This window comes from Gallus gallus, chromosome 2, assembly GCF_016699485.2.
Source record: "Gallus gallus isolate bGalGal1 chromosome 2, bGalGal1.mat.broiler.GRCg7b, whole genome shotgun sequence".
Classification (NCBI taxonomy): Eukaryota; Metazoa; Chordata; class Aves; order Galliformes; family Phasianidae; genus Gallus; species Gallus gallus.
This window is the reverse complement of record NC_052533.1, coordinates 107,104,166-107,128,956: the sequence shown is the minus strand read 5'-3', so window position 1 is coordinate 107,128,956 and position 24,791 is coordinate 107,104,166. Positions and strand designations below refer to the sequence as shown.

The following is a 24,791-nucleotide window of genomic DNA, read 5'->3' as shown; positions in this document are numbered from 1 at the left end:
CCCACTGTTCTGCCCAGAGTGAAAAGTGAGTTATTTTAAAACCTTTTGAGATTCTGATCACTCAGCACATTAAACAAATGTGGCCCGTTGGATGTGTCTGTCAACTTGGCCAAGTGCTATTAACGAGGAAGAACTGCTAGGATAACCATACACTGAAATGTGGTCTTTTTATCTTTAATATGGCAACTGACAAAGCCGCCAATGTGTAAGATTATATGGAGATCTCCAGTAAAATTATTATCGTCTACATTAATTACATTTACAATAAAAGCTCCTTCTCCCCCCTGCTGTCTCTTCCTGCCTATTCTGTCTCACCTGTACTGACTGAAGGGATCTGTGTGGGTGGCTGAGGAGGCCAACAGTCTCCCTGGCAAGCACAACTAATGACAGCCGATCCTGTAAGGGAGAGCAGGGGGCAATGCATCCCACAGTGCTGGGCTGGGGAAATGGCTGCCACAGCTTTTAACCCAGCTGCTGGGAAATGGGTTCCTTTTTTTTAAACACACTTGGAAACCATTTATTTGAAATGCTGAATAAAGTATGACATACATCAATTAGAATAAGAAAAAAACATAACTCTAAGCTCCTTAACGTTTTTATGACAAACAGGAGACAACACTCAGTTAAAACACTGCTCTGTTACTAGAAGCCTCGTAGCTCAAATCCACATATTCTATATCATTTACCTGTGTTAAAAACCTGAGCACATTCGTAAGACCAACATGTCAATAGCAAACCTGCTGATATCTACATTCCATATCCAGAAACTCTGTAAATTCTGGCCAAAATGACAATGGTACCCTTAGATTATACACCACCCTTATTTTTAAATATCCCTCTCTAACACTATTCTAGTAAGAAATGCCTCGTTGGAGGCACTGTGCAATCAGGCCTCAGTGTGGCTAAGTATTTCCTTCAAATGGGGATGAGGTAACAAAACTTGGTCGGTAAATATGGATGATACACAACATCTTTCTCATCTCTCTTAAAATAAGGGCAATTTGCCTAACAGCTGAGTTGGTATTTCATTAGTAAAACTACAGCATTTCCAAATTTTAATTAGATGTAATTCTTCTGTAATATACTGCAATAAAAATATATTAGGAAGACGTTTCTGCGCTCCCAAAAGGATGTAAAACAACCTCCAGCATTGGGTGGTACTGTATCTGCAGCTGATCTTCAAAACACCATCTCTGTTACACCCAACCGGTGACAGAAAATGAATTATGGAAACTTTCAAAAAAGTGTTTCCAGGAAAAGGAAAAAGATGTGGCCCAGCACTCCTATTTATGAGATTAAACTAGAAGTTCAGAAATGACTGAGTGTCTGAGAAGAAAGCTATAATTTTACAGCCTGGCGCAACTCAGCTTCTGTGCAATAATCCAAGGCAAAACAGCTTGGAGAGAAAAGGCAGAACACAGTGCACAAGCCTTCTGTTCATCACAGCCTTGACCACAGGATGGCACTACTGGGTGCATTTTAGTAAATGCAGCACACGTTGGCCATTAAGTTTTAACTCTGTATTGGCACAACGTCAACCAAGCCAACACAAATCAAGGGCTGTGTATTCCCACTGCTGTCCCCAGAAAACTGCCTTGTCCGTGAATTTAGCTGAATACGTGCTTGGAGATTTGACAGTGTGAACATACTATAAAGGCTATCGCATTTGATAGGCAAACAGTGCTAAACCTCAAAGGTGGAAAGGGCAGAATAACCTTCACGTTGACTGTCCTTTTTATGGTGTACCTCTGGAAATACGTTTCCTCTCCTCTGGAAATACGTTTCTTCAAGTGCCAACTCTGACTAATACCACATCTTTCTCTCCTAAATAACTCCACTTTTCTTCTTTTCTTTCGTATGACTGCTCCCAGCTGCCCTCTACCCCTCAGAACCTCTCCATACCATGAGACCTACACCTGGCTCTAGCCATGTTACCTGCAAACAGCAAGCGTAAAGCAAATGCAAATGCTGAAAAGCTGAGTTACTTATATTTCCCACTAACTTTGAACTAATATGTTACCAGCTCTAATTATATGAAGTATTAACCCCGATCTTACAGTAACTGCTGCTTTCCTTAAAATCCCCGACAGCGGAAGCTTGTGATGGCAAAGAAGATATTCAGTTTAACGGGTCTTTATAACCCTTTCCTCCCTCATGGCCATAGAAAAAGAGTTGAGATTATGTTGGCAACCTTTAATGGTCAGTCATATCACAAGGGTCAATGAAAAGGAATGACCACTTATTAGATACTCAAAACTGCTTGAAGACGAAGCTCTTCCTCAGCCCATCTTCTGTTTTCAGAGTCTGACTCACGTCATTTTTTTTTGTTCTTAATTTTTTTTTAATCATTTCGGATTGGCAAGTCTGTAAACAACAACACAAGGTACAGAATGCTAATGAGTGAGGAACTGCACACCTCCCTGAATATAAACGTAGTATTGTACAAATAAGCACATTGTTAAGCTGATCCTTTTCATGTTAATTTAAATAATTTCTTATGTAGCATGGACTGAATTTGGCCCACAAAAGAGATAATGTCTAATTCATGCAAACTATACAGGACATTTGACTAAATCCTATCTTTGTGTTTGCATCATCTTTATGTATTTGCTCTCCTGCCATTACTCACACCCCAAGCAATGCCTTCTCCAAGAGCCAGCGCCCCAGTCTCTGGCTGAATCATTCAGCAACTATAACTCCAGAACCAGTAGGCAATGACAGTGGCTCCCACATTTGTGGTACCATGCACTAAACCATCATGTTTCTTAAGGAGAGAGGCCCGAGAATTAGGCCAGAAAAAGGAGAAAAGCTCCAGTTAACATAAACAGTGCTCAACAATCGGCAACAATGAGAAAGGAAGCACCAACTCAGAATGTAAAATGACAGGTAAGTAGGATTTCGATGAAGTACCACACATCTATATCCCTTCTCCTCTGTGTGACAGAAACTCTCTAGTGATGTTTTCAGGGCCCCTAGATAGAGTAAGAGTCTCGACGTACATGGCCACTTAGCTGTCATCCTTTACACGTGCAATCCTTAAAGATACCCTACAAATTCAAGACAAAATAAAGAGTTTCAAGGTAAAATGGGCATGAATAAGACATGGAAAACTAAACCTGTGGAAGATCGGCACCTTTACAAGAGACGTACTATGATACTAGCATTCACTTCATTTATTGGAAACTGAGTTCAGCCTCTTCACATAATATATACTACGAGACTGACTCACTCCTTTCCACATGCCACAGTAATGTCAGTGAATTCAGCAGACTTACTTTCAAGTTGCTTGCTGTCAGGAAGAGACGTGTCTGCATGAACCAAATTAAAGGCCAACTATCCCCAGAACTTCTACTGGAATTAGCCATGCTTCACCCAGTGATGGGTCCGAGACCACTGGCAGCTCCTCCGCTAAAAGTCTGTTCCAGCCAACAACAATATCACAGGTATAACTCAGTTTGAATGTGGCCTCACAGTGGCTTAATTCAGCACAAGCAAAACTGTCTCTGCAAAGCTTTTGTACATCACAAACAAGTCAATGTCGGGAAGCTGAATGTTCATTGTGTAGCATCCCATAATCATAGCGAGAGCAGCACACACTGAGGACATTATATTATGCAGTCTCTTCACACTTTTGAACGTGGGGAATTATTTTTATGGCCAACATCTTCTGTTCTCACCATTTGTCCTGGCATGCCATATATATGCCATATGACATCTTCCACTAAGACTAACAGAAAATGATAGTAGGTACAGCTGGTATGTAAAAATAGGTAACAGTTAAACTCAAGCTTCTCTTTGAATATTCTGGGCATTATGAAGTTGACCTGTATTATTACAGGTACACAAATTGTCTTTTGGTGCAACTCTGAATACAAATAAAGATGGTTTTAGAAGGAAAAAGCACTTTGGGAATTTCAGAAGCAGTGAATTACAGTAAAAAAACGAGATCAAGCCCTACATTCTGACTTCTCTTCTTCGCACTCCTTGCTCTCTTCACCCTAAAGAAGCCCACAGCTGCTGAGAACATTCGCCACACACAGCCAGCATGCCTGATGGCTCCACAGCAGTTCTATTTGTAAATGTTACTGGAGACAGAGGCTGAAAGGGAATGAGGCAGGGAATGAGGCAGGGCAAGAGATGCATCAGATCGTCTAGGGAAGACCGCAGAGGAGACAACTGGTTAGAAAAGCTACACAGTGCTTGGCCATTATTCAGAGCTATGTGACAGCACCAAAGCCAAAAAAAAAAAAAACAAAAAACCAGCAACAAACCAACCAATCAACCACCAACCCACAACAAAATCCAACTCAGCAGATGCTGTGGAAAAGGACACTTTTAATGCAGTACTATAGGACACGGACAGGCAAAATGCTGGAGCTTATCTTCTGAGGAAAAGTTTTCTGCAAGGGCTTCAAAATTGTTCTCTGCTCTCAGGTATGGATGGAGTTCATGTACAGCTCCTCAAGAACTTCTGCTCTGAGTTCAGAATAGAGGCAGAATAGGTTTGAAATGATGGACTGGAGCTCCCTAGGAACAAAGTACTGCAATCACCCAACTTACTGATATCTGCTCCAAGGAAAACTTCTATTTTTTCTCCCCTTTCTTAGATGAATATGATGTCAAATGATAAAAATAGAGAGAATGACCAACACGTGACAGACATGAAATCACACTGCTTAATGCACTCTGGCACTTTATGGAGGTGCTAGCACGACATTGGAAGAGCCCAGCAAAATACCCATGTGGGTAGGACAGGCTCAAGTGTAAGAGAGGACGTGCCTGAAGACAGGCTTCTTGCAGCCAAGAGGGAAACAGGGTGGAGAGAGCAGTTAAGAGCATAAGAGTTGCAGAAAAGTCAGAGATAAAAACGCATGCTACACGTAATGAGGTGATGCTGAAGAAGGGGCAGAGAAATGATGATGGGGGAGATTTAAAAACGTAGCTACAGTTTGAAGGAGAGACACAAGAGGGCAAAAGAAGTGAAAGCTGTCACGTGAAGCAGAAGCAGCTCCCAGACAATATGGTGATTCTATTATCACCAAGATACCCGTTTGTTTTCATGAGATTGCGTGGCTGCATGTATGTGTATTTTGCAATTTTTAGAATACCTAGAACAATACTAAGTTAACAACTGCTTATTTTCTTTTGTTGCAAATGTTCCTTAGGAGGACCAGTGTGAAATAGGATGCACTTTCTGGTTTGGATAACTAAACCAAAGCATGCTGGGTCAAAGGCGACTAATGCCTGACACCAGGAACAGATGCTCAGAGACAGCAGCTGGTGAACTGAACAGACTGCCCAGTCTCAAACCTGTATCAGAAAAGCCATCAGAGATAATGCAGAGAGTGGCAGCTGTTGAAGTTCACAAAGTCAGTCAGAAAAGATTTTCAGCTGTGATCCAATTACAAAGTTGTCTGCATAGAACCGGGGCTGAGTCACCGGTGTCGTGGAGGGCGGCCTGTAGGTGTACTGGGGACATGGCCTATCTATGTGCCTGCCAGCTTCTGACTCAAAGGATGCCCATGCAGACATCCTCCTCTGCAAGGGACAAAGTAATATTAGCTGACAATTTTCTGCAAGTCAGTTCTTAACAGGAGCTACTTGGGATCATGGGTGTGGCTGAAAAAAATCAATCTGTAAGCACGCAAAGACCTGAGAGTTTAAGATATGCAGCCTTGTTTGGATCACTCTTTTTGACACTGAAATGAATTCCAAATGTCCACTGACAGCTCTTATGCTAATCCTGTATGAGATGGAATTGTGACAGTAGCCTTTAAAAGCAAACAATCAGGGATCTGAGACACTGCAATCGCTCAAGTAATAACAGTCCACTTTGTGCCAACACTGAAGGAAGGCTGAACTGCAATCAGTCCTGTGGAACATGCCAAACATAGAGCTTATATGACAGGTATTAGGATCTGTCAAGCACATTAACAAACTTTTACAGTTAAAAGAAGAAAATCTGAAACCATTTTCAAGATATTGTGCCGTGAGTGAACACTTACAGCCTAAAATCTTTACGAAGGATTTGTCTGCAGGGAATATGCTAAATCAAGCCCTTTTGAACTTTTGATTAAATAATTGATGCATAATGCAGAATGTATAATATATGCATCCTTTTCCCTTAGTTGCCTGGAAACCCATATGGAATGGTACTAGCAGTTCCGTCGCTAGTAAAGACAAAGGAACAAAAAAGTTTTCAAAACCATTAGCTCATCTTTCTTTTCATTATTCAAGTACTGCGGGATACCAGAATTAGTAGCTTACACAGTGCTCCAGTAATGTAGTAATGTAATACAGCGTGCTATTTCTTCTTCCTTTTTTTTTAAAGCTATATCTTCTGGAATTGCATGAATGGCTAAGTCTCGGTTTTCTTAAAAAAAGAAAGCAAAAAACCCAAAAAACTAAATTAACTTAGTAGTACTAATAAGCAGATTGTAGAATATCCAAGAGGGTCAGCAACGACAACAACAAAAATAAATTATAAGATTTCTAAGCAAATATCCCAGCAGACTGTTAGCGAGGGTTTAGAAGACTATGAAGGTGCCATGATAAAAAATTCAAGAGGCAGACTGTTTTCCCTGGAAATAATGTTCCAAATTGCAGCCAAGCAGACCTTTTACACTTCTCAAGTAGGCAACATTACTTGTCATTCAGCTTGATTGCTCTGTGACCCAGCCAGAAACCATCTTGTGCTTTATTGCTTCCAGGATGGAATGAAAAACACGATAAAAACCTACCATGAGAACAGAACACTAACCACAGATCCTGACAATGATGGGGGATTAAGTCATTTAACCTAAATGACTCTACAATTATCATAATTTGGAGGCTCCACTTGCGATGGTCATCTGAAGAGAAAAAGAATGAGGGGCAAGCACAGAACTGCACAGGCTATACAGTCCTTGAGAACTCTAAGGCAGGATATTGCCACCACAAGGGCCTTCATGGGACTCCTGCACACTATCAAGCATTTCTTACGGACTCCATTTCACACTGGAGAAAATGAAGTCACTGAATCAAAGCAACAATAGCTTTCTATTATGGTGGTGAGATCCTACGATTCCACATCTTAGGAAAGTAAAGAGAAGCGATTCCTGCATCTATTAAAACAAAGATGAAAGATTTGAGGATGCTCATCAACAGGCCAGACCTGGACGCTTCTGAACACCCTCTTGTTTTGTTCCCCAAAAGAGAACTTTTTCCATAGGTAAGACCAAAGCATGTTTTCTCATGCAGAACAGAAAGTTGAAACTATCTAGCAACGTCTTCCTAGGCCACTGGGGTAAAACAAAGGTCACAGCACCACTTCCACTGTGGAATCAAGACTTGCATATCTTCATACCCTTTCCTTTTACCACAAGTACCAGATACTGCAACACTTCATTTTGTGGGGAACGGCAAGTCCAGTGGGAAGGCTGACATAAATACTTTTCAGTGTTAGTCCAGTACAGGAAAATAAAGAAACAACAAAAGCGCTCACCAGTAATTTTACTTCGGTTTAATAAAACCCTTTTCTTAAAAGCGACTGCCACCCTGACAAGGGCTGGTAGTTCACAAAGGCCGATTACATCATTTTATACCCAAACTGCCAGTTCCTACGACAAACCGGTTTCAGTCGCGTTACAGAAGGTAACACAGAGCACAGAAGGTAAAAAGCTTTAAGAAAAGTATCCAAAAGTTGTGTGTTTACAATAAGTGTCACTCATTTTCAGTAAGAAATTATTATGTTTCAACAGGGTGAGAAATGATTCTAACTTAAAACAAATGTAAAAAGGCAGATCAGAGAAGCACCGGGCAGCATGTATGGGAATTAAGCCGATGTGTCTCCACGCCTGGCTATGACTGCTTAAGCCCAGAGGAGGTAGGAGGAAGAGCAGGGTGGAGGTGGAGGAGGCTGCCCTGGACATTCACAAGGTCTCCATCACAGCCATGGCAGCTGCACTCCCTGCATGGGAACAACTGTATTACGACTAGGATAAGACAGGCCAAGCCAAACCAAATTCACTCATGCAGAAGAATACTGAAGGCAGAAATGAAGACCCCAAAACCCTAAAGCGCTGGGATTAAACTACAACAGGAAAAAAAAAAAAAAGCTTCCTTTTTGTCTGAATTAATCAAGCATCTTATTACAATCATTGGCGTGGCTTCAGGTTTAAGCTTTCAACCGCCAATGATTTATTCTGATGTAGGGAAATCAGCAAAATTTGCTTTCTGCAGCCGGAGTCATAGAATAACCTCACAACACATTCAGAAGTTCACTGAGGACAGCAGCAGTTTTCCAGCTGTACAGTTCTGTACAAGTGAGTGATGTGTAATTGTATAATGGTTTTGATTACGATATGTTGCTACGTTCTACTCCTGCTGCCACCATAGCCCAGAGGGAATTTGCATGTTAACATGACATTTCAGCTCAGATTGTTTCTCTGTATAAACAATGGGGTTTTAATAAACCAACAGAACAAGGATGACTGGGGATTACTGTGAGTCATAATTTTTTGGTGTTTCCTGAATACTGGTGAATGTTGAAAGATAAATGCAGCTGCTGCCACTGGACACTCATGTCTTCTTTTAGGAAAGCATTGCTACTCTTCTGTGTCTGAATGTTATGGATAAACAGCTTTAAGTCAGCACTGTCAAGATGGCATCTTCCTTACATGGTGAGAATGTACACTGGATGTTTCAAGATCTGCTTCAATGCACAGAAGGTCAAGTGAAGGACAATCCCCTAACACCCAACTTTGAGAAACATCAGCCTGTAGGGTTTAAGTTCTGTGACTGTTACAGACCTCACAGTGCTCACCTGTAGCTTTCCCATCTCCCCCCTTGACAGTGGGCTGCATTTTGTACATTTTGTACAGTACAGACATGCTGTACTTTTGATCAGGTTTCCACACCTGCTTCCTCTGTGTTATTATCATCCCAAATAATGAAATTTAACCTCAGCTGATTAGAGTGCTGCTATTCCTGAGACGATATCCAATGTGAAGATCCATGAGAGCAGTCACAGTCAGCTGACACACTCCTGCTTTACATTCTTAGATCTGAAGATGATGCAGCCTCCAGGAGGGTATTCTCCGGGGTCTTTCTCTCCAAGACTGCTGTAATTCATTTGAAATTATTCATGCCCCCATTTCAAGTTCTTATGATTTACTTTTTTTCCTTTTTTTACAGTAGAGGTATCTGCATCTTGTGCTGGTCTTTATGATTAAGAGAAGACTACTGCTACTGCAAGGAGACGTGCAAACTAATAAGCAAGTAGCACATAATCATCTCTTTCTATACTGAACATATCCTCAGAGGTACCTACATTATCTAGAGTTTGTCTTTTCATTCCTTCTATGCTTAGAAATAGTCATCAGAAATAGGGAAGCACAAAATGAATTCATATTCATGCTGCAGTTAGTAAAGCTTCCCAGCTTTTAGAATGCATACGTGCAGAATTCTGAAGGTCTCTAATTTTGGGATGTTCTATATTTGCATCTCACATTTGGGCACTATCAGGTTCAGAGGTGTGCCCCAATAGTTTGTAAATGTTATCGTTATTTATTGATAGTATCAACACAGGAAGAGGAGAATACTTAAATCTGAAGGAAGCTCTCCTTAAAAGATAGCACTGCATTTTTTTCCATATTTATGCACATATTTTCTTGCTTCTTATGAAGATTTGTTGCTTCTCTGAAGAACGAAGCTGGACTGGATTCAATTCTGTTCTGTTTGACAAATAACGGCAATGACTGATATTGATTTTCTCCCTCACACGGCTGATTTTATTTAAACTGGCTGTTGCTTTAAGTGCTCATAGAGAATTTTATGGAAGTAAATACTTTTCACTTCTTTTTTTCCTAAAGTTTTATAGAATATGTGCAGTTTTGAAGGATGTTTTTAAAATACCTTTAGAGGTATCTTCCTCTCGAGAAAGTGAAATAATTCAATGGTACAATTACTTTGATCAATGAGTGCTCATACTCAGAGCACAACATACACAGCAGTGTTCTGGTAGATGGTGGTCAACTACCACCTTCACAACAACTTTTGGCCACATCATTTAAATAGTTTAAGGAGAAATACCGTAGAGAACAGCTCTTAGATTGCCAATGCATCTTAACCCCTTCCACAGTACTCACATCAACAGTAAAACCCACCCTTAATTAAGGTTTCAGCAAAATACTCTTTCATAGTGAGAAAAGACTTCACAGTGGGTGGCAAGGAGACGACCCTCTGTGTGTCTGCTTTAAAGGATGCAGAAACAAGCACTGCATTGTTTGTGATAAGCACAGCCACCTGATATCCTAGGACTGTCACACACTGTTCCATGCTAATGTGCACCTCAGGGTAAAAAAAAAAAGCTGGTGTTAATAAAACCTCTGCTCTGCTTTTCTTGGAAGAGTCACTTCTGGCACTCAGAACAGCTCTTTGCTTCCATCCTCATACATCTCCAGCCTGCAGCCAAGAGCAGCTCCCTGCAATTTATTAAATTAGTTCTTTAAAAGAAGCCCTTACACACACTTTTTCCAAGCAATTTCTTTTCCCACTGAGTCTGGGCCACAGTGTCTGAGCAAGAAGCTGGTCAAGGCAGGGCAGGAGAGCACAGCTGACGGAAGATGAAGATGGCTTGGGTGACAGGAGGTGACATGGAAGGAGTAGAGTGTGACTGCCTTTGAGCTTCTTCCTTCTTATATTCTCTCATATATGAAAGAGCTGATACAACAAGAAGTTTTTTCCCTATGTCACTTCCCCTCCTTCCCCCATCTTAGTACTGAGTAGAGCTTAATGGCAATTTCTACAGGAAACAAGAGTCATTAACATGAGCCAAGAGGTCAGACATTAACCATTTCAGACCAGTGCTTGTTTCAGTGGCTCTATGTTTACAAGCTCTGCATTGGACAGCCATTTCACAGTGGATGACTCCTCTTCTTACCAGTGAGAGGAAGCTATCTGGGAGAGCAGCAGTCAGAAATTAGAAAATTGTACTTTATGGTGAAAATATGTACTCAATTCAGCCTGATCCAGAGCAACACAAATAATCCCTTAAGTTACATAGAACATAATTTGTAGGACAGCGTTTTTGTTTAAGACTTTGTTTCCCCCCAGAAAGGGCTGATATGGTGTAACTCCTGATGTAAGGCCACCAAACCACCTCTCCTAGGTTACCAATGACAGCCAGAAGGCAAGTACTGCCCATGAGGGACTCAGTGCAAACCGGTCAACCGAAGGCTGTGTGCATTGGATCTCTACACAAAGAACAAAAGGAAGAGTTTCACAGAAGTAGTTCACACTTAAGAGGAAGAAAGTTGAGATTAACAGCTAATATTTTTGGCCAGTCAGCCACTCCTAACAATGTGGGTATCTCATTCTTATGCTTTTTCCATTTGCTTCGCATACGGTTATTAAAGCAATTAGTGCTGCAATCTTTGCTATCAGTGTCAAACGATTAGATAATCCCGTCACTTCAGATTATTGAACTATTACCATGAAAACCAAGTGGAAATTTCATCCTTTTAAACAAGATCTAAAAAAAATTAAAAAATTATCAACTGAACACAGCATAATAGTGCCTCTGAACCCATTTCCTTCTGAATGGGACAAAACAGCTGCTGGGTAGGTACTGAGCCCTTCCTAAGTTTTGCGTCTGGCAGTCTGCTTGCAATGTGGTACTAATCTGTCAACCCATACTTCAGCTAAATACAAATTAAAAATATGAGAAACATACTGCAGAAGTGATTGAAAGACCAACTCTGTTAACAATCTACTAAACACTCTCCAAAGTCTTTTCTGTCACAGCTTGGTCCCTGTAGTATGTATGGACAGCATGAATTAAACATCTCTGTAACACAGACAGGTATAACCTCAAAACCAGGAACTCTCTCCCAGGGGGTTAATCCCCATCTATGGAACATTTCTTAATGCATTTACCACTGTGCATGGCACAAGCACAGCCAGGCTGTCATTCTAGTTTAGGTATGAAGACTAAAAAACCTGTTCTCTCTGCATTAGTCCTCCTCCTCCTGTTTCCACCAAGAGCTTCCACAGGTAGGATGGGTTTCATTAAACTTAGTGTGGAAAGATTCAGTAAAACACATAAACCAAAACCCATCATTCCACATATTTGAACAATATTTTAGATGGAGAATAAATGATACAATCCGTAACAGGTTTTATATGCATTAAACTCCATTAAAGTTAATAGCTTTTCTCATGAATGTGCTAATAGAAATTGAAACAGTAAAGGAAGAGAGACCAGATCTCAGAAGAAATGCTAAAAAGATCACTAATCAAGTGGGAAACTTCTCAGGAATGAAGTCAGGAAGGTGGAAGAAAGACAAGCAGAGATAAGTAGGTTCATCCTCTTGAAGAGATCTGTCCAGCTGGCCTTCTGGAAAAAATAGGACTAACACTGCACATACTTTGCTGCACTCCAGACAGGGAACAGAATCACCTTTACTCCATCACAGAGTTGCTATAACTCTTAATTTGCATGACTGCTGAAACCCCCAAATATTATTTAAAATAAAACTGGAGAGTGTAGTTAGCATTCATGTTAATTATAGCTGCAGCCTGCATGAAGACCCATGCTTCTGTGACTGAATCATGGGCACGTGAGAGACAAGCTCCTTATACCAACAGGCCAGTATTTGAAGTCTTCCCAGGTGCTCTGATTGGTGTCTTTTGCCATGCTAGATCCAACAGCCCCTTTTGGGACTGATCTGAAAGGCAGACTGTGTAGCACAATGGAAATCTAATACCAATAGCATAAGAAAGAAGTGCTGACATACTTACAGTTGCATTTCTTCTGAACAAATCTAAGTTTACATGCTGTTCGGTAGGTGGACAAACGAATGCGATCCAGATCTTGAGCCCCTAGTGGAAGAGAATAACAGCAACATTTGTATGGAATGTGACCTATGTGCATCTTTCATAACAGGGAAAGCACAGAACAAAGAACATAACAGTTGACTCTGATTAACTATTTTCAAGGCTATCTCATTTGCAGGGAGGGTAGTGAGGGGTAGGCAAGAAGGGGTAGGAGCTACAGTGTTAAATGACTTCTGTGCAGAAAGGCGAGAGGTAGGCAGCCCACTGTGTCTGCCACTTTGAAGAACAATCTGGTCAAGCTGCAGGTTAAGTGACAACAGCCTGGCTCCAACAGGATGAAAACCTTCATCTAACTTTAATATTTCACAAATAACTTTAGCTGACATGCCAGATCAGAATAAGGTATTGCCAGCAAACCAAATTACAAACAATATCATGCCATAAGTAATAGACTGATAGCAACCTGCAGAAGGAAGCAAAAATACTGTAGGGAGTGTAAGGCATCCTCCAATTCATAGAGGTGTGTTCTCTGCAATGGAGATCTCAAGTAGTCAGCTCTCTGGCTCACATACTGTATGGTCCTGGTTGTTACAGCTTAAAGATTCAGCAAGATTACCAGAGCAGCTGTCCAGGGGATACAGTAGGTTGTTAACTAAATCTTTCTCCTTCTTGGCTGGTATATCCTACCCAACAAGTATTGTTGCATAGCTACACTACGGCTTATTAAATACAAGGCTGATTATTAATTGCACCACACATTTCAAGGGAATGTTCAATTGAATCTTTGCACATTTTCATGATTTTTGGCCCTAGAATGAAAGAGTAAGAACTGTCCTGTTCAGCTGAGCAACCTCCTAGGCAGGAAAGGTACCAACCTAAAATAGAGCTTCGTAAGGGACTGTCCACACAGAACATGTCTACACAAGATACACTCAGGCTGTAATAAAAAGGGGAGTGAAATATCACAGAATCAGAATGGCTTGGGCTGAAAGGGACCCCAAGCGTCATCACATTCCAACCCCCCTGCCACAGGAAGGGCCACCAACCTCCAGGTGTAGTACCAGATCAGGCTGCCCTGGGCTCCGTCCAACCTGGTCTTGAACACCTCCTGGAACAAAGCATCCACACCCACTCCAGGCAGCCTGTTCCAGCATCTCACCACTCCCTCTGTGAAGAACTTCCCCCCTTGAGCTTAAAACCATTCTCCCTTGTCCTGTCACTGTCTACCCCTGTAAGAAGTTGATTCCCCTCCTGTTTATAATCCCATTTTAAATACTGGAAGGCTGCAATGAGGTCTCCTCACAGCCTTCTCTTCTCCAGGCTGAATGAGCCCAGCTCCCTCAGCCTGTCTTTGTAGGGGAGGTGCTCCAGCCCTCTGATCATCCTTGCAGCCCTCCTCTGGATCCTCTCCAACAGCTCCACATCTTTCCTGCATTGGAGGCTCCAGACCTGGACAAAGTAGTCCAGATGAGGCCTCACAAGAGCAGAGAAGAGAGGGACAGTCCCTCTCCCCTTCTAGCCACCCTTCTCATGGAGCCCAGGATACCATCGGCCTTTCAGGCTGCAAGAGCACACTGCTGGCTCATGTTCAGATTTTCATCCACCAGGACCCCCAAGTCCTTCTCCACAGGGCTACTCTCAAGGAGTTCTTCTCCCAGTCCATATATGTATCTGGGATTACTCTGACCCAAGTGCAAAACCTTGCACTTCACAATGTTGAATCTCATGAGGCTCACATGGGCCCACCTTTTGAGTTTGCCAAGGTCCCCCTGGATGGCATCCCTTCCCTCTAACGTGTCATCTGCACCACTAAGCTTAGTGTCATTGGCAATCATGCTGAGGGTGCACTTGAACCTGAGCCCATCATCAATGAAGATGCTGAAGATGACTGGTCCCAAGACAGACCCCTGGGGGACACCACTCATCACCGGCCTCCACCTGGACATAGTGCTATTCAACACAAAACTCTGCATACAGCCTTCCAACCAATTCCTTATCTATCAAGTAGTCCACCCCTCATATCCATATCTCTCCAATTTAGAGATAAGTTCTATTTAGAGATAGACCTATTCAAGCTTTTACACATTTCCCAAATGTTTTCTTCAGGATTTATCTTGACATTATTTAAACTGGCTGCTCAGATTTACTGCTGTACATATAGCCATATTGGCACCATCCACCCACACTATTTTAAACAATCTAGCACTTTTTCAAAGCAAAGCGAGACTCTGGCTCATAGTACTTTCTAGGCTGCAGTATCAACAATTAAACAATTTTGTAGGCAGTAATGTTGCTTTCTTCTTCTCCTCCTCCTCCCCCCCCTACTAATTGCACACAATTACTTTCCGACTATGTCTTTTTGTTGATAAATCCCTGGAACATGCTATCTAATTCTGACACAAATCACATTTTACCATAGTCTGAAACCTATTTGTCAAACCACTTCTGTAAAATATTGCTTCTCCTACATGGAGAGCACTGAAAAGTAAGTGGAAAGATGTGTGGCAAATGAGACCAAATTTGTAACTTGCCTAGCAGGATTGCCAGTGACTTCTCATTCTCTTTGACTACTGGCATTGTTTCACTGTTTCTTTTGAATGTCCTTCTCTATGTACTACTACTTGTTTGCAAAATAAAATAAAAAGACATGCATACATTGCAAGCTCTGGTTGCTTTTTCCATGCTAAATAATATGTGCTGGCAGCACAACTATGTTCATTATGAACTCTCCATCAGAGAAGTCTGGATACATATGAGCATGTCAGGTTAAAACAAGGGTAGCCTACTGATTTGACATCCACTGGTGTATTTTGTGAGATAAGACAATCTGGACTCAGACTCTATGGAATATGATACTAATTTGCAAATGCCTCTTCTGAAGAAAGTCAAACTAAACTTCTCTAAATACAGGGAAAAGCACACACTGCCCCAGATTTGAAGTGAGGGCAAGTTCCTCCTTGGTAAGAACTACTTAAAAAGGAATGAATAGAAGGATTTTTATTGTTGCTGTTATCTTGTGTACTCTTGAGCACAATCCACTTTCTAAAAATACCATGGGATTTTAACCACAGACTTGCCCAGTATCACTAGAAACTAAAACACTGGCAAAGTCCTCTATATCACTTATTTTCTTCCTCTAAAATTGTAGAGTTTAACTTTTTACCAGAATTGCATGGTTTTGTTTGTTTGTTTTTTTTAACAATTTTTGGAAACTTTGTGTTATCAAGGGTTCGTATAGCATGTGAAGTACATATTTATTGTTAAACACAGACTGTGGGGGCTTGCACACAGCTGAAGAAACGCAACAACAGCAGGACAAGCTTCTGCTGTACTGAAGCACATCCTCTATACTAATGCAGGAATTGAAGGTATACTCTCAACATGCAAAATTGAGCATTTTCTGAACATGGACATCCCTTTACCTACAACATATTAGTTAGTCCCTAGAAAGTAGGGTCTTTTAGTCTCTTTTAACCTAGTTGAAACCCAGTTCTCTAGAACCACGTGTAGGAAAAGAAGGAAGACAGACAGGCTGTAATGACAGAAGGCAGCAGATAAAATTGCCTTTAGTCACTTTCACATGACCAAAGAAAGGTATTGGTCACAATTTGGTAATAAAGGAATAACTTACCCCCTTTCTAAAGATCAGAGAACACAAAACTCCGAAAGGAAGTCCTTACATGAAGGTAGAGGGGAGTTGACCCTGGGTTCACCCTATCCAGTCCCACAGGTGAACTGCTTCCACCTGTGCTCCCAGGGCTGACTACATCCCTTCACCAGGTGCTCAATCACTGGTTCAGGGCACAGTATAATGGTTCCCATATCAGGCAAATGGGAAAAGGGAGGAATACCTGACACCAAAAGGAGACACAAGTAAACATGTTAATACACTAAAATGTGAAAGAAAAAAAGATACTAGTCAATGAGTATTTGTGTATTATATGGGAAAATAATCCCTCCTTGTCCTCCCAATGCTCACTGTGTATTTTAGAAACACTGCTTTAGTTCCCTCAAAACAACAAAGCAGCCTTCAACCTCATAGAGACAAACCATAAATCCTCACTAGAAATTTGTAGAGAATTATCTCCTGGCTTGGGAGTTCGTGACCATGTCAAACTGACTCAAGTTAATGAAGTTTTGCCATTGACTTGAGCTGATACAAGCTCAAGTCCTCCACATAAGCTAGAGCACCTCCCCTATAGGGTCAGGCTAAGAGAGCTGCGGCTTTTCAGCCTAGTGAAGAGAAGGGTCCAAGGGGGACCTCATAGCAGCCTTCCAGTACTTGAACAGAGCCTACAGGAAAGCAGGGGAGGGACTTTTTGTAAGGGCAGGTAGCAACAGCATGAGGAGAAATAGCTACTATAACAATCAGAAAGATCAATACAATGGAAGAGTGATACAAAAGGTGTAATGACAGAAGGACTCATGCAATAGAAATGTGTTATATGGAAAGGAAAAAGGACTGCTCACCTACCTCTAAAGATCTAGGCTAACAGGAAAACTCCACAAAGGAGGAACCTCCAGAAAGAGATCCTTCTCTAGTGGCAGTCAGCCCTTAAATGAGGCAGCCAGGCTCTACCTCTCCTGGTTGCAAAGGTGAATTGCCTTCACCTGTGCTCCCAGGGCTGACCAGGTCCTTTCCTCAGCTGCTCAATTAGTGGTTCAGGCCGTAAATCAATAGTTACCATATAGCTACAAACTTGAAGAGGGTAGATTTAGACTGGATATTAGGAAGAAATTCTACTGTGAGGGTGTTGAGACTCTAGAACAGGTTGCCCAGGGAGGCTGTGGATGCCCCCTCTCAGGAGACACTCAAAACCAGGCTGGATGGGGCTATGAGCAACTTGGTCTAGCAGGTGTCCTTGCCCATAGCAGGGAGCAGAAAAGTACAGGACTGGATCCTGTATTTTGGTTACAAAAAACCCATGCATTGCTACAGCTTGGAGCAGAGTGGCTGGAAAGCTCCAGGGAGGAAAAAGGATATGGGGGTGTCAGTTGACAGCCAGCTGAACATGAGCCGTTAGTGTGTCCAAGTGGCCAAGAAGGCCAATGGCATCCTGTCTTGTATCAGAAACAGTGCAGCCAGCTGGACCAGGGAGGTGATTGTCCCTTCCTACTTGGCACTGGTGAGGCCACACTTCAAGTACTGTGTTGAGTTCTGGGCCTCTTACTACAATGAAGACATTGAGGCCCTAGAGTGTGTCCAAAGGAGGGCAACAAAGCTGGTGAAGTATCTGAAACACAAGTCTTATGGTGAGTGGCTGAGGGAAGTGGGATTGCTCCATTTGGAGGAGGCTCAGGGGAGACAATGACCTGAAAGGAGGTTGTGGTGAGGTGGTGGTCAGCCTCTTCTCCCACATAACTGTGACAGAACAAGAGGTGATGGCCTAAAGTTTCATCAGGGGAGGTTCAGGTTGGATATTTGGAAAAATTTCTTCTCATAAAGAGTGGTGAGGTATTGGATCAGGCTACCTAGGGATGTGGTAGAATCACTATCCCTGCAGGTGTTCAAGAAAAGGCTGATGACGCACTGAATGATGTGGTCTAGAGCGGTCAAAGGCAGAGGCTGATGGTTGGACTAGATGATCTTACTGGTCTTTCCAACCTTAATGATTTTATGTTTCCATGATCAAAGCTGGTGGACGCAGTGGAATGGGCCAAGCCCGTTCTCAACAGGCTAGCTGAATGAAAAGTCCTTATTTTGCAGAGCTCAGTATTGCAGACGTACACCATTCAGTGCACCTGAGCTCAACCCTGGAGAACAGTACTGACCACATTTGATTCACCAGGATAGTCCTGGCCTTTCAGAGTGCACTGTTGCTCTGGTCCCATTAATGCCTTGTTTCATTAAGGCCTTGCCTTTAGATTCAGAGAACCAAAGTCTTGATACACAGGGCAGAACAGGGCAACCAGCTCCTAGTGCTAAATTGATGAAATATTTCGGGGAATAAATACTCACAAAAATCAAAGTATCACTGTTCTGTCATTTTTACTATATTTCAAGGGACAAATAATAGGAATCTTAACCATCAGACAAAACTTTGGTAGATCTAGCATGAGGGTGCCAGTCTCAAACTTCATACACGATACAAATTCCTTGTGAAATGGTGGATTGTTTGTAAGAGAAGTAGGAGGGGACTGGCAAGAGAATAGCAGGAGCATTGTTAGAACAACACATCCATGATACACAGTTCTGCAGGGAACACAAAGCTTAACTAGACATTATAAAAAATATACTGAAGTGGTGTCTGAGGTACATGAAACCCTGTACTGGGTCTGGCTAGGATAGAGCTGACTTTCTTTAGAGCAGCGTGCATGGTGCTGTCTTTTTGACTTGTGATTCAAACAGTGTTGATAATATACCAATGTTTTAGCTATTGCTTGCACAGCATCTAGGTTCTCTTTTTTTCCTTTCTCAGTCTTCTGCACTGTGATGCATCACTTGAAGTACAGATGCCTTGTCTTTCCTGACAGCAGCTTCTAGCACTATGCTGGGGCCTTCTACGTCTACCAAGATGCTCTATACAGAGCCCCTGGTGGGGATGAGAGTATCTCTGGATCTGAGGGCACACAGATGGACACTGGGAGGGTCTGCAGATCTGAGGACAAACAGACATTGTGGCTAAACCAGACACTCAACTCTTGGTTGTTGGTGAGGGACAAGGAAGTTCCCCATGAATGGCAGCAGGAGAGAAAACCATGGGAAGCAGCCTGCTCCTGAGTGGGGCAGATGTGAGGACATGGAAGGGAAGAGAAACATCATTGAAGAGGCAAAAACCACCTTGTCCCTAATATTGAATAAGCTGTGGGACATGTGAGATGCTTGTGGCCATGATCCAGGAGAGCAGCTGGCTGCTCAAATGCTGGGCCAGTGGGGCCAGTGGTCTGGAACTGGAGGGCAGGGAAGCTCAGCAGCTGGGATCCCTCACTAGGGACCACCTAACCCACAAAGTAGTCAGAAAAGGGCCAGCTGTCTGCAGCCTCTGGAGGCAGCTCATGTCAAGCATGAACATGATTGCCTTCAAAAACAATGTAAACTACCAAGGGCAGTGGACCACTGCTGAGGAAAGTATCTGAGGGAATGAGCAGTGGTGGACAGCGTCTATAGCAATCTGGATAACAAACAGGACACCAAAGATCCAGATGCTGTACAATGCACACAATCCATGTAGTGGAGGCTGGTATGCGACACCCCAGAGATGTACGCCTACAGTTTCATGACAACTGGTTGCTCAGACAGACATCAAGGCACCAACCACACAAAGACTGTCTTTCCAGCTTCATGGATTCAAAGAGAATCTCTCTTCCTCATTCACCCTTTGGGCCTGCATCTTGGCTCGGGAAGGACTTCCCAAGAGGTTCAATGACTAAAATTGAGTACCAAGAGCATCTTCCTTCTTATCACTACATACTATGGAAGGAGATAAGGTCCCCACAGTACAGTCTCCACGGTGCACGTAGGGAACTGGTTGGGAAAGATGGCATTGGTTGTTCTTCCCTTGGGAAAAGGCAAACATATTTGTGGGGTTGCTTTCATAAGAGGAGTCGGGCAAACTTGGTGGGTAATGTGTGAGGATGGTGAAACCCAGTGTGTACCGTAAGGAGATTTAACCCTGGGGAGAAACAACCCATGATTTGAGTTGTAAACATCATAATTATGTCCAGTTTGTATGTCACTGCTGTATGTTATCCTTCTATGTCAAAGTACTATAGCAGGAATCACCTAAAACAACAGAAGATGAGCCTTGTAAGGAACTGGACGTGTGCAGTAATGATCCGACCTAAGCTAATTTCAGCACACAACACAACTCATCGTCTATCTTGTCCTGAGTGACCACCACAACAGGTGGTGCTCAAGTTATGGTTCAAATTAACTGAACGGATTTCTACAGACATTTGAATGGGTATTTTATGGACAATTGATGGGAATGGCTCTTAGACTAAAGGAATTGTATCTGCATATATGCTAAAGGGCTTGGAGAATGGTGGATCATACAAGACGTGAGCATGATGCAAGTGATAGGGAATAAAGGGTAGAGACTGTACTGGGTCTGGCTGGGATGGAGTTAACTTTCATAGCAGCCTGCATAGTGCTGTACTTTTGATTTTTGGCTAGAACAGTGTCAACAATACATCAGTGTTTCTTAGTTATTGCTGAGCAGTGCATCAAGGTGCTCTTACTTTCCCACTGTGCCCCCACAGTGAGCAGGCTTGGAATAAGCAAGAGGCTGGGAGGGGATATAGTCAGGACAGCTGACTTGTAATAACCAGAGGGGTAGTCAGTATTACACAGCATCATGTTCAGCAATAAAAACTAGGGGTAGAAGAAGGGGATGAGGAGCTTTGTCTTCCAAGGTGGGCACTGCTCAGAGACTGGATGGGCACTCGTCTGCTTTTGGAGACATTTTCCCCCCTCATGCCCATTCACTGCTACCTGTGTATTTCAGCATATTTGTCTCAAGAAGTCATTAATTTAAATAATATAACATAGTGTAGAAAAAATACAAAAGTCAGTGTAGGAAATTCATTTCTCCTGCTATTTGGTCAAATCAGCCCATTTTCCTGTAGTTCTGTTTTCACAATACTAAACTGCTTGTGAAACAAAGGTATCAGTTACTTGAGATGGAAAGCTTACATAAATTTTACTGACACTGCATTGCAAGTGGCTTGCTCTAACGCACTGAAATTTCTAGGAAGTACTTACGCATTTCTGCAAACAGCTGCCTTCTTTCTGCCATGGTATTTCCTCTTTTCCCGCAGTCTTCAATCATTCTGGAAGACAAAATCATGTGAAAAGTCTAAGTATTATTCCCAGGCAGAACATTCATTTTTAAGTATCCATAATCGATCCCGGAGAACCTTTGTGGATGACTGGTGCTCCACATGTATTCAGTGCCTTTTGCCAGCCTCTCTGTGGCATGGTTTGGGGGAAAGCTGGTCCCAAAATTGCCCTCCATTCCCTAGACTCTGCTTTCAAGCATTTGTTTTCTCCTTCTCTATCTCCCAAAGGCAATGTTCAGTTTTTCCGCTTGATGTAACTAACTGACTTACATAACACAAGCTCTGAAATTCAGTTTAGGTTTTCTTAAATAAGGAATCTTCAGTTCAAATTATATAAGAGAGAAGAAATCATAAAAGATTCAGAAATTAGTTTATAGCTTAGAAAATGTTTTTCTCGCCAGTTCTGGATGGAAGAGACAGAAAAAAAATCACACAACAGCAACTAAATCCATACTCCACAACATAACACCTCTATTTACTCAAGCAAATACACTCCAAATATTCACTCAAACTCAGGACAGTATGGTTCTGATTAAATGAGTTCCAGAAAGAGGCTCAGAAGTAAGAATATTTTGTCCTCCAGTCTTCAGAATACTACTACGAACACCACTGCTGGATAGAGAATAGAGAAAAACTACGGCTTCCTTCACAGCTGGCATTCAAACTGTAAAAGACTAAAGCTTCCAGAATAAAGACAAACATCTTTAGCATCACTTAAAAAATGGAATCTGTGTCAGCTTTACCACTTCCTATGGATAATTACTCTAGCAAAACAAGGCTGGTTCGGGCTTCCGACCTGCATTTTAATCTACACCCTTATTTCAACTAGATCGTGTCAAATAACATTGGGCCATGTGGGATGAATAAGAGATACTCTGTAGAGGAACAGAATCCAAAATACACTGCTGTCTTCAATAGCAAACCCACACATGTATTTAATAGGAAGGATGAAAGTATTAATTGCTGAAGTCTACTATCTGCCTACTAAAGGACTCTGGATGGAAGACTAGTTTCCTTTTATTCTTGGAGAAAGGAAAGCAGTCACATAAGAGATTTCTGATTATTTTTCTTTCCACAATGCACTGTTCAAATGAAGGTACATTATAGCTGCCTTTTCCCAATAGCCTATTCAATTCTCAGAGTATTGATAAAGGTTCCACTAAAGTGCTGTTTATGGTGGACATTTTGTGATGTGAGTAGCGGTCTCATCACGAAGCAGACAAAGGGCACGACTGTACCATGTTTCAGGTATATTCAAGTTCACCCATGCTCTAATTTGGCTACGAGTGATACAGACGCGTATCATGGCATTAAGATGGAGCTGCCTTTCTCTAAAGATAAAAGCCTTCAATATGGGGCTTTACTGAAGTGGCCGTGCAGCCTCTGATCTGGAGCTAGTTTGTGCCTTGCTGGCTGGGAGTGTCAAGGAAGGCTCACAACAATCTGCAAAATGAGATAAGCCTCAAGATACCCATCCTACATTCTAAATAGCAAGACTATTTGTACCTGGACCAGCTTTAAATCTCTTCCCATAAAAGATGAAAAATCATGTAATCTCACTAATCCCAGCTCGAGTTCCCCACACTTTTCTCTTTCTAACTGAACTTACAGTAGCAAACAGTTTTGCTATGGGAAATTACTAGATCTACAACTATTTGTAGTGGGGTTCACAGAGCATCATCTTCTTCTTTGACTTTTACTATATACAGAGCCACTCTACCAACAATGTACATACTGTTCATATTAACTGACCGAGCCTGGGTCATTTTCATTTTGGCACAACAACTACATTATCTTCTTTCAGTTTCCTGATACAATTTATACTTATAAATAATACAGATTCCTCTCCATTGATTAATTTGGCATTTCTTTCCAGAAATGTTCACTACTATCCATCCAACAATCACTGGATTCACAAACATTCAAACCTCTGACTTGCTTCAGTGTTTATTGGAAACAAAAAGGGTGCAACTTTATTCATGCTTCCCTTATAATGCCTTGTAGATAAAAGCATTCTTTAGTCACAGCTTTTAAATACTGACAGAGCATCCATTGAGCATGGCTTACCTGTGACCATATTCACCATGTGAAAGCATTCTCCCAATCAAAACCAAGTGAAAAATGCATTTTTCAAATACTGCTAATTCTACAGCAAGATCTCATGTTCCTCCAGGGAGCCTTTTGCTGAAGTCTCCTTACACAGTAGGGTAAAAATCATCAACTAGTTTTCTCTTTTATGCAGTTCATCCTTATCTTTACTTCACTGATGGTTACATCTCTTTATATGAAGGGTTCTTCGGACATGGTCATCACTTTTCAGAATGTCCCATATCTACTGAAACACTTCATTCACAGCGTCAAAACCTGAGTGTATGGAGATCATAGGACTTGACAAGGGCCTCTCTCTGGAAGCCTGAGTTACATGTATATAAATACAAGTAACTTTCTAAGACTCACTGCAGTAGCTTTTTGCAGATTTCAGAACAGCCTTCATCCAAAACACTCCTAAAATTCTCTGCAGTGGCATATATACCATTAAGCTAACAAGAATATTAGTGCTGGCAATATCATCAGAAGTATCTCCTATCCCTCCCTTGCATCTTTCTCTGATAGAACCAGCCAACCAAATACAGATGACAATGATCAATACAGTTGTTTTCAGGTTCCCTCTGATAGGAATTCTAGAATGTGCCCAAGCCAAGGCTGAACTAATGAAACTGGTGATGGGTTTTGTGCATCTCCTTTTTACCCTGTTCACCTTGTTCCAGCTCACAGACGTGCAGCTCAGCTCTTTAACTCAGGTTACAGAAACCTGTACTTTGGGATGCTCTCAGCTCAGTCCTTGCAGCTGCCCATGAGCATCACTGACTGTAGTAACGTTCCAGTATTTCTTGTCTGGCTTAAAACAAATGCCAATTCACAAAAAAAGAAGTACCTTATGCTCTACAGTGAGAAGGAGCAAATCACAAAGTGAAGTTGAACATATTTTACATAACAGAATAAATTATCAGAGACAAAACTTTTACAAATATTAATTCTTGTACACTCTTCTCTCAGTAGAAGAGATGTATTTGTCTTCCCTTGGTGCCTTTTGCTATCTTTTTTCCTTCACTTTTCTCCCTGGGAAAAAAGCTCCTCTGCACACAGGGAGAACACCTACTGTGCACCTAATTAAAATTCTTGTCATGGACTAA

The 24,791-nt window shown here is 41.8% G+C and overlaps 1 protein-coding gene across 5 annotated transcripts in view; it reads right to left on the bottom strand.

Annotated features, from left to right (window-relative positions):
• The window catches only part of DTNA (dystrobrevin alpha), a 220,355-nt gene that overhangs the window by 78,334 nt on the left and 117,230 nt on the right, over positions 1-24,791 (bottom strand). For all 5 annotated transcript variants that reach the window (XM_046937866.1, XM_015282622.4, XM_025147924.3 and 2 more), the window contains 2 exons: positions 21,521-21,588; positions 12,781-12,861 (listed from right to left, as the gene is read on the bottom strand). In XM_046937866.1, the coding sequence (XP_046793822.1) occupies positions 12,781-12,861; positions 21,521-21,587 (148 nt within the window). In that variant the 5' untranslated portion in view covers position 21,588. The remainder of the gene's footprint in view (positions 1-12,780; positions 12,862-21,520; positions 21,589-24,791) is intronic.